The sequence below is a fragment of the Marmota flaviventris genome, chromosome 2 (genome assembly GCF_047511675.1).
Source record: "Marmota flaviventris isolate mMarFla1 chromosome 2, mMarFla1.hap1, whole genome shotgun sequence".
Classification (NCBI taxonomy): Eukaryota; Metazoa; Chordata; class Mammalia; order Rodentia; family Sciuridae; genus Marmota; species Marmota flaviventris.
In genome coordinates this window covers 123,466,265-123,477,403 of record NC_092499.1, presented here as the reverse complement: position 1 = coordinate 123,477,403, position 11,139 = coordinate 123,466,265, and the positions used below count along the sequence as shown (strand labels likewise).

At 46.2% G+C, this 11,139-nt stretch overlaps 1 protein-coding gene across 1 annotated transcript; it reads right to left on the bottom strand.

Moving 5' to 3' along the window:
* Window positions 1–473: 473 nt before the first annotated feature.
* On the bottom strand, window positions 474–9,327 carry Tmed3 (transmembrane p24 trafficking protein 3). The gene is made up of 3 exons (XM_027926027.3): window positions 9,033–9,327; window positions 6,360–6,608; window positions 474–1,311 (listed from the first exon to the last, which is right to left on the bottom strand). The coding sequence occupies exons 1-3, from the start codon at window positions 9,192–9,194 to the stop codon at window positions 1,075–1,077; spliced, it is 648 nt and encodes a 215-aa protein (XP_027781828.1). The 5' UTR covers window positions 9,195–9,327; the 3' UTR covers window positions 474–1,074.
* Window positions 9,328–11,139: the final 1,812 nt, after the last annotated feature.

Genomic DNA, 11,139 nt, shown 5'->3' with positions numbered 1-11,139 from the left:
CTTGGTAGGTTTCCTTTAGAATGACACTGAATTTTCCCTCCAGACCTCGTATGTAGATGTCTGGTCAGTGTGCATTAACTTCTTCCTAATGGGAAGGAGGGCGGGAGAAGGCAAGATGGAGCTGTCCTGAATACTGAGGTCAGGGGAAATTCCACTGATAAGTTGATGTCTTATTAGCAGGAAATTACAGAGCCAATCATGCAGATATCAGGGCTGGGGGATTCACAGAGGAAACAGCATTTGCAAAGACCCTTTGCACAGCCTGGTGAGTGAAATGAACAGCAAGAATTCCTATTCCCTGTATCCTTTCACCTGGGAGGAGTGATATCCTGACCTTTCTACACACCTGTGTACACAGCAACCTATACACAGCTGTAGGCCACCATCTGCTCTACCACACTGTTCTAACATACCCCTGCTCCCCGTAAAGCTGTGAGCTCCTTTATGGCAAAGAAATAAAGCACACATCTCCATGGTGTTCACCTAGTTTTTATTAGCCACAGTTTTGCCTTCTAAGAGATACACAGCTAACAGAGGGCACCCAGTCATCATCTGGGTCCTTCCTGCATGGCTGACTCTTGTTTACCTCGGGGTAGGCCTGGTTTCCTCAAGTACAGAGAGATCCATGGAGGAAAGGCTAGAAAGAACTGAGAGCCCCTTTCTTCCCACACAGAAGAGGCCACAAAAGCCAAATGGCCCACACATCATGGAGAAGAGGCAGAGCCCTAAGCTACCCTGGAGGCCCAGGCACTTGGGGTTCCTTCCCCTGGCCAGGCAGCTGCATTGCTGCCTGCCTGCCCTCCCACAGTGGCCAACCCCTAGCCTGATTGTAAACACTTTTTTTGGTCAATGTTACACATATAATGAAACAGGATGCCTTCAGATTCCTGGGCTGTGAGCTTTGGCTGCTGGGGTTCAATGATCAGGCGAGAACATGGAAGCCAGGTGCTGCCATGCCAGCATACCACCTGTGCTCTCCCTGCAGTTTCACCTCTACCCAGCCCAGCAGGAGCCTATGACCCACAGAGCTGCTCCACCCTGGGAGGTGAGAGTCCCTGGGGCAGGATGCCTCAGCTATGAGCGGACTGCCCTGTTGACAGGTCGTTTTTCTGTGAAGAAGCTTTTCAGCAGCAGCACCTGACTGAAGCTGACCACAAACAGGGCGATAGTCTCCCCAACAGACCAGTAAGAAACTCGGCTATTCAGGTCCTCTGCGCGGGCTCGGTCCTGGGCCTCTCGGAGCCGGTAATGCGTCTGTGAGTCGATCACTGTCTTCAGAGCCTCATGAATGGTCACACAGGCAGACTCCATCTGGGAAGGAAGACAAAAACTATCACATTGATAACCCTGAGACAGGCTGAGTGGAATCCAGCAAACAGCCAAGGCCATCAATATCCACTGAATGCTAACTAGGTGTCTGTGCTAAGGGTTTTACATGGTTTCACTTACTCCTAGGAATAAGCCTGAGGCTCATTCAACAGTCAACAGTCACACTGTTGGTACTGGCAGAGAACTGACCTCACTCCACTGAGTCCTGGGGCTATGCCTGCAAGCACTATCCTCTGTTCTTTTATTGAATCTCCCAGTGCCTTGAAAGACATGATGATCACCCCCACTGTTAGGGAGGGCTGACTGGCTGCTCACCCAGTGTACTGATGAGGAAATTGAAGCTCAAAGAGGCTACATGAATTGTCTCCAAGGTCACCCGGCTAATAAATAGCAGTGTGAACTAGAACAACCATGATGGTCTCTGACTCTACCACTCATTTTAGTATGCAATTGATGCCTCTGCCGCGCGAACAGCACGCTAGCTTCATGCTAGAGGTCCTAAGCATAGAAGTTAACTAGTGAGATCAAAAATAAAGACACATAAACTCAGTTTACCTTTTTCTTGCCCAGTTCAGAGACGGCCCTTCCTGGCTCCTGCCTCGAGCCACCTGGTGGGGTAGCGAGGTTTACACAAGAGACTAGCAGGAGAGAGGAAAGAGCACACCAGAGAGTGGCCTTTTATAGGGAACAAGAAATTCAGGGGAAAATTCCATCCAATGAAGGTCGAGGGGGACAGCATTCCAAGGTCAGGGTCAGTGATTAGTCTCAGGGTCAATGGTCAGTCACACCCCCACACGGATGGGCTCTCACACTTAAAGAAGGTAGGGATAAGTTCTGACACAGCTTCCCGGAACGCCTCACACCCAATCAGGGAGGTGCCCAATCACGTGTGAGAACGGCTTCCCACAGATGCCTACAGTTTTATTATAAACACAAAACACATAAGGAGAAATAACTCTCATGAAAACATGCAAAGATATAAACATACACATATATACACATACGCTCCTACACTACTTCATAATTCCCTGCTAAAATATTCTGTGTGGTAGGCAGAACTCTGAAAATGCCCCCACCTAGTACCCCCAATATTCCTAGTTCTGTTCCTAGGAAACTGCAGGTGGATGAGGTATCACTCCTGTGACTATGCTGTTATATGGCACAGTTGTCCTTAAGATGGGAGATTATCCAGTGGCCTGATCTACTCACACAGCCCTTAAAGTAAAGGCTTTCTCCAGCTGGTTGCAGAAAGTGGCAATCACTAAAAGGACCAGAAGACAGACTCAAGTGGCTAAGAGCACAACAGTTGGCAACAAATCAGGGACCTGCACAGAACTGAATCCTGCCCACAACCTGAATGAGTGTGAAAGCAGACACTTCCCCAGAATAAGAGCCTAACCTGACTAACGCCTCCACTTTCATTCTACAGACCTTGAGCAGAGAACCAGCTGAGCTTGCCCAGATTTCCAGCTTCCAGAACTAACAGGTAATAAATGGGCAGGGTATTCATCACTCTATGTTAATTAGTTATTCAGCAGCAGACAACCAATAGGTTATGCTTGCAGAAGAACACGACTTCTTACTCAGAGGCGACCTCGAAAACACCAGCATACACAAAACCTAGAATTTTCTATCCCAACAGTGAGTTCTGTTCATTAAGCATACACAAGATACTTGTTTTAGCTCCTAAACTCCAAAAGCAAACTATTTCTGAAATAGAACATAAGAAGCTAGAGGACACTGAGTCACCATGTAACCTCTCTAAGAACCCTTGTTTCTCTATCATACCAAACATTTCCAGGAGGCAAATGGGAAACTATGGCCAAAAAAATGGTGTTGCCCTTTCTTGCTTCATTGGATATTCTTTTCTATGGGCCATTCTAGAAGCTAAACTAGAATACAAATGTTAGAACAAAAGCTCCCCTTTAGCCCTTGCATCTACAGGGCAGCACCTTCTATCCAAGTGGTATCTGGTCCACCTCCCAAAGCTCAGGGTTTCTTCTGCATGTATTCACTGATCCTCTCATCCTGATCCATGGATAAGAAGTGGAGAAATGTCACATGGACAGAAAGGTGATATGGTCCCTATGCATCAGAAGGAACTGGGCAGAGGTAGACTGAGCGCCAGCTCAAGGAACAGGCCCAGTATGTTCAGGGCCTGGCCTGGAATCAGGGTCTGACATGGTGGTGAGGACACGTAGGGAAGAAGTTGTGGCAAGTAGAAACTCACAACAAAGGGCTTCAAAGGTCAAGACTTTATCTGTAGCTCTATGGGCAGAAGAATGGCAGGATGAGAATCCCACGTTCAGAAGATCTACCTCTGGTATTCACGATGTAGAAAGGGGTATATGGGAACCAGTCTGGAAAACACTCAGGTGGCTACAATCCTGATGGCAAGAGAAGATGAGGGCCTCATTAAGGTCACTACATTGGGGAAGAGGGGAAATTTAAGGTCCTGATATGAGAGGACTTAGTAACAAAGGAGATCATTCTTGAAACTTGAGGGAGGGATAGACAGACACACATGGTCATAGCTTGAACGTGTCTACACATGGACATATAACATATACATGCATACACACATACAAAGACTCATGTCTTATTTATAGAAATCCACAGTTTTTGCTCTTAAAGACTTAGAAAGGATTCATATGGTTCTCCAGGGTAGAAATCCATCCTCCAAGTTTGTTTCTATCATAAATTCACTCAGAAACTCACTGTGTACATTGGACTCTTGACTGGGAGTTCCTTGGACCAGGGTCCTAACTGGGAATTCAGCATACTGGTCCACTATTCTCTTGATACTATTACATTGAGTACCAAGTCTCCAACAGATGCACCTATGGATGCAAACCATATCCAAATCATATCACATCTTTAGGACCTGGCATAAGCACCCCAAAATACCTCAAGTACACCATCAAGAATCACAGATACTTGGAAGCACAAACATGCCACCTCCCCATCTGCTGGGATTTTCCATTAGTGCTAGTCTAAGAGACATCTCTTTAGCTCATTCAAAAACTCCAGTGGGGCAATTCCTCCAGGCTGCTTCTGGGGGAACATGAGACAGCAGCTGCTGGCTAAAGGGGATCTGTGACATTCAAAATAAAAACAGCCTGGTAAGAAGAGTAAAATTCACATTGTGGGAATTCCACCTGCTCTACCCTCCATGTGGGAGCTCCTTCCTTCTCCTGTGGCAGACACATTCCCAGGCAGCTTCCATATTTTCACCTTTGATCTACAGGTCTTTTGAGAGGCCCTCCTCACTCTCTTGGAAGAATTAATGGGTGCCTTCCCTGAGACCCTTCAATCGCAGCTCAGACCACAGAGCTCCAGAGCTTCATGGCTAACTGGTAAAAAAGAACCACATTCCCCGCAGGCCTCCCAACACAGGGACAGGGACAGCATCATCTATTCTAGCACATCCACCACTGTAAAAGCCCTCTCCCTGAACACACATCCCCTTCAAGGCAGAGGGATCAAGCTACAGAGAAGGAAGGAAATGCCTCCTTTTGAGGCTGGGTAAGAGCAAAGAGGAGGTTCTCAGAGGTAGGAGAAGTCCAAGTCTCTTCGCTGCAAGAGAATCGGACTGTAATTCTCAGGCTCCAGAAAGAACTTCTCTACTGATCTAACCCATTAAGACTTTTCTCTACCAATTTGTTTTTCCACTGGCTCAAAAGTCTTTCACCTCAGACTTACAAAATCTTCCAAATAAAGGCTGTTTCATCAGTGACCAACAGAACTCTCAAGATCAGCAACTGCAAAAGATCTTACACACATACACACTCTCAGCTACATCTTCTAAAGGCATTCATGTGGCCTAGTCAAAGCCAGTGCTGTCCAGTGGAACTTTCTATGTGTGGCCACTAGCCACTTGTGACTACTTATTATTATATGTTGTTATAGTACAAATGAGGATGTGACTTTTTCAATTTTAATTTATTTAAATAGCCAAATGTAGATAGTGGCTACTATATTGCTTAAGGATGTGCAGCCTATAGAATTTGTTGAGTGTGACCAAAGCCACATAACACATGGCCACCCTGAAGGGCAACCCAGAAGGTTACATGCCTCCTTGGAGATTCAATACACCCTGGCTTTGGTTCTTGAATAAGTGCAACTATAGGTGGTTATTCCTGTCTTACAGGTTTCCCTGGCCTTGACATTCAGTCAATTTGACAAATATTTGGTGAGTATTTTTTTGGTGCCATGCCTCTTGAACTGAGGATACAAAGGTAAATACCAGAGTCCTGGCCCTCAGGAAGTCCCCAGCCTGCATACAACAGTCAAAGAGGTGCTTAAATAGCAGGAAGGAAGACTGATGGAGGAGGGTGGGGTCAGATAATAATTACACTTGAGAGCCATGGGGGACACAGGTGACTATCCTCCAAAAATATCATTACCTCTTTTCCTCAGTGTGGAGTTGTTACTAAGAGGTGACTGACTGCCCACCCAGGACTGAACTTGCCAGCCCTCCTTTCATACAGATTTGCCCCACAACCAGTGGGACACAAGCAGAAGTGGATCTTTCTGATTTTGGTGGCTAGAAGCAGAGGGCCCCAAAGCCCCAGGGAAGCCAGAAAGATGAGGAAAAAGAAAGAACCTGGATTCCTAACTCACATCAAGGAGGAGAACTCCCATTAGCCTTCTCTAGATTATCATGAGAATGAACTTCTATTATGTTAAGGCACTGACATTTGAAATATATCTGCTCAGCAGCTGTTAGCCTCACTAATACACCAACAAAGTAGGACTTTGTTCTTTATGATACAGGCACATCATATAAGCAGAGGCACATAACATAGGTACTTCAAAAGAGGCATTGCATGAAAGAAAGTCTGAGTGGAAATGAGGTAGATGCAGGAATGTCAGATACTGTAGGGATCTGGTTAAAGAACAGAAAGGAAGATCAGACAGAGCACAAGGGATCTTTTAGTGCTAGACGGTGACTCTGCCCATTAGCCAAAACAGTGACAGAAGAGGAGGAACATGCTAACCCTGGATCTGTCATTGTTGATGTCACTCACCTGGGTGAGAGCTGTGACTTTGTTCCCCATGTCTGGGAGAATGGGGGGCTCATCACCCACTTGGAAATCAAAGTACACAGTCTTGTGAGAGAAGGTAGAAAACTCGTTACTGAAGCAAAACTGATAAACGCCTTTGACCTCGGCTTGGTACGTGAAGCTGTCATATTGCTTCTTGGTTTCCTTGTAGATGATGTTCCCCAGGGGGTCCTCCACATAGCAGTCAACATCGTAGTGGCCTCCAGTGATGACCTAACAACCACAAAAAAGTCTGCCGTTACCAGAGGGGCAGCCAACACTTACCAAATGCTGACCACAGAGTGACCAGACTCTACCAACATTTCTGTCATTTAATCATCACAACCTCTGAGGCAAGTGCTATGGCACTTCCCATTTTGCTGAAACTGAGAAAGGTTAAGTCAATTGGTCATGGTTACTCTGCTTGAAAGTGCCAGGGCCGATATCCAGGTCTGCCTAACTCCAAAGCTTTCGCTCTGTAGTACAGGCCTAGTTTTTCCCATTTTGCAGAAGAAATTGAAGGTCCCAGGTTAAATAAATTGCCTAAGGTGACACAGAAAAATGAGGTAGACCTGGAATTTGACCTGATAGTTGTTGCCACCATCTCCCAAATACTTAAGCACTGCACTATTCTGCAGCATGAATGAATACACCCCTGGATAACTGCTCTTCATAGCTTGGGGCTGATAAGGCTTTCAGCTTTCAGAAATCAGGAGGAAGATAAAGGAAAGGATGCCCAAGAAATTGTCTCAAGGCAACTGGATGCCACTGTTTATCTTTGTTCAATCCCAAGATGGAGAAAGTGACTTCTTTAGATCACTGCCACTCATTAACTGTTTGAACCTGGGCAAGTTACTATTTAAGGACATGTCTTCATCTGTAAAAGAGAGATAACAGTAGTGCCAACCTCATAAGATCATGGTAAAGATACCATGAGGTAGCACATCTAAAGTGCTTAGCATTGCAAGGGTAGCTCAGTGGTAGAGCACATACCTAGCATGTACAAGGCCCTGGGTTCCATCTCCAGAACTTCAAATAATAATAATAATAATTATATATACATACATACGTATATATGTACATTTGTGTATATATGTATTATATGTATGGGTATGTGTTGTGCATGTATATATAGTGATTAGCACAATATCTGACATACAGCACAGGCCCCAAGAAGCCCATTACAGGACAACCCTCAGATTGCATATTGGCCCACTGAAGGTGATGATGCCTTTGAGCCATCCTGGGGTAAGAACAGATGCTGTATGTATTGCACTGCTTTGCTCTTCCAGGAAAAGACAGAAACACACCCCCCCACCACACACACACACACACACACACACACACTCATACCAAGCATGTGCCATTCTTGGCTTGCTGAATGGATCTACTAACTTTTAATAATGTTATCACTGCTGAAGTGCAAGGAGAAAGCAAATAATGACTAAAGCATTCATAGAATCTGAGTGTTGGAGGAGGAAGACACCTTTCCTTCTACACACAAGAAAAGTAAGATCCAACTACAGACAAAATCACACAGGTAATTGATGGTTGTGACCATGGTTGGTCAAAGCCTCCATCTGCTTCCAAACTTAACATGTTTCTTTGTTCAGATAAAAGCTACTGCAGCTGTTCAGCATGTTTGTGTGAAGCAGTAAGCATCCTATTGCTGGGTGTTTAAACCCAAACCAGACACTCCTTAATAGGGGATTCCTGCCCTGGCAGAGACCAGATGACTTCTCAGTCCCCTCCAGTCACACAATTATCTTTTATGCTGTTTTGTTACTGTGCTTTGTTAGGATAGACATACACAATTTGATGCTGTCCACAAAGATATGAAAACGGACAAATCTATCACATATAAATTGTCCCACACAAGTCTCCTTCAGTGCTTCTAACTACAGAAGGGCCAGTCAATAGTTTGCCCCATTCCTGCTGCCTGTGCCACCTCACTTCTGGCATGTGGCCCCTCATCCCTGCAACCATAGATCTATCTGCTCACTAAACCTTGGAGGCAGACCCCTCACTCAAGTTGATCCCAGCACCTGTGAGCCACAAGATCTCTTAATAGAGACAGGAGAGCAGGAGCTGGCTTTTCTGAGCCATATGGTATGAGCCAAATTGTACAGCTACACCAATATCCTGGTGAACGCTGCCATGGCTCAAAGCCCACGCTGAGACCTTTCCAAAGCCCTCCTTCTCACTTGTGCAACGCTTACCCTGACCCCAACTTTAAACGCTAGACTGACACAACTATGAACCCACTTCCTCTCCCTGCCATTTCTCGTATCTGCAGGGACCAGGCGGTCCAAAGTAACCTGGGGCAGACTGGCCAGGTGATTAGTACTGGCGTTCATTAGAGTAGAAGGAGCCTGAGAAAGCCGTTTGCCAACCCTACAGAAGCAGGATCCGCATCTGGACCTCTCCATGCTGGGCACCTGCGGCGCTGACGACCTCCCCTGCCAGCCCGGTTGGTCTAGGGTGGGCTCTGACTGATCCAAACCTTCCTATTCACGAGGAAGTCAACTGGTCCCGAGTGATTCCCACCCGCTGCAGCCTCTTTGGCTAATTCCGGTCACTCTAGTCAGGGTGCGACAGTGCCCATTTGAGACCTGGAAGCTGGAGGGAGCAGGGCGTGCTGCCGGGAGCCGGCCTCACCTGGTAATCCAGGGAAAACTTTACGCCCTGCTCCACCTCCTCGTGGAAGCACTGCTTGGCGTTGTCCGGCAGCTCGAAGGTGAGTTCGGAGCCCCGCAGCCGCTCGGCCCGGAGCAGGAGCAACAGCAGCAGCAAGGCGGAGCGCGGGGCCGCGCTGCCCATGATGCTGTGGGTCCTGTCCGCAGGGCTGCTGCTCCGGTGCTGCCGCTGCGAGGACCCGGGAGGACGAGCTAGGATAGACGTGGCACCAGTAACTCGCAGCGCTTCCGGGAGGGCAAGCGACCAGGGTACGCGGGCATCCCAGTGCGCAGCCGCGTTCGGGATGGGCTGGGCCCTTTCCTCCCGCTGCGCGTGCGCGCTGGGAAAGGGAGCATCTCTTGCCCTCCCTCCGGTCCCTCGTAAGGGCGCAAGTAGCACTTCCCTGGTGCCCCGAGCCTGTATCACAGCCCAGGGGAGGCGGACGCCACTCCCCAGCAGGTTCCTCTCCCTAGTTTTTCTGCATGTCAGAACACCCTCCTGGGGGGCAAGCGGCCCACGCTCTGCTGCTGCCACCACAGCACGGAATCCGTGGGCTTTGACTCCGTAGGACTCTGCTTTTGACTGTCACTTGTCTCCCGCTTTTCTCCAGAAATCAGTCTTTCCGGTTGCCCAGAAGTAACATACACACAGTGGTTAGGAGGAGGGGTAGATGAAGGAGGATAAGAGACCGCTTGGAACCCCTTTAACACTCTTTTCTTCATTCGCATCCATTTTCCCAGAAAGTGTCCGAGGGGGCGAGGGCGGGAAAGTAAGTAAAAACCCATCTTACACCTTCTCAGGAGAAAACATTTGCTCACGCTCAAATGGTCTCAAGAAAATTCAAGTAAAGCCTCAGCGATTTCAGATATGTTTTGGCTATTAGGACTGATTAAAAATTCTTTTCGGGCATAATTGTCCCCCAACTCCAGGTCTTTGAATTTTCAAAAGCCCTGAAAGAAATAGAGTGATTTACTGACATCCGTGACTGATGTAAGAATTTTTATGTAATTATAATTATAGGATTCTATCTGGTTTTATATTCACTGTAATCCCATAAATCAAGGAGAAATGACACATGGTGATATTGCTGCTCACTAAGGAATTTTTTCAAGAGAACATTATTTAATGTGTGTCTTGATTTCAGCAAAGAATTGCCCATGTATACCTCCACATGGATAAAACTGAAATGCACTGCCACTGGGTACATTTGAGCCTGGGTTAAAGATCTAGTGTACAAAAGAGCAATCTGTAGGCTGTGAAAAAGCATTCGCACGTGCTATGATTAATAATACTATGTACCTGCTGTATGCTAGACTTGGAAGAGGTGTTCATTGGTGTGCCTTGGAGTTCCTTCCCTGCCTCTGTCATATTTAACATTATATTTTCGTACCTTATAGAAAACACGGAAATAATAATCACCCAATCTAGATATATCAAGAGGAGGAGAAAAATAACAGATATAAGATCATGATTTCTTTGGCCAGCTGGAGTGCTAGGCTAAGACTAACAAAAAGAAATTCATCCAGATTAAATATTAAGTCCTTTGTTTGATTTCCAAGAAAACAGCTGCTTAAGTTCAAAAAAGGGCAACCTGACTTCACAGCTGCTCAACTTAGAGCAAGAAGAGTTATAATCAGCAGCAAGCTGAATGCAAGACAAGGGAAATGCCTGAACTAAAAAAAGGAACCCTGACTTGGGCTGGGTGAATAAAAGAGCAGCATTGTTTTGGCAGCCATTGTGTAGAAGGTATTATTACTGAAGGTGACTGACCCACCTTAACAGGCAGTGATCAGATGGCATCTATTGTACTATTTCAGGAGAGTCATTAACAAAATAAAGGTAACTAATGATAGGAAGACAATTGGAAGGAGACCAATATAATAAATTTGTCAGGATGGCTTCTCAAAAGAGGTGAAGTCAAAGGAAAAGGATTTAACCTGGAAAAGTAAAATTAATGATGAGAGAGCATTTGCTTTAAAAGATTTACATAACTGCAATCCTAACAGCTACCGTTTTTTTGGCACTAACAATGTACCCATCACAGTGCCACCTACTTATACAATTCACAGACTTTATATTAATTAATCCT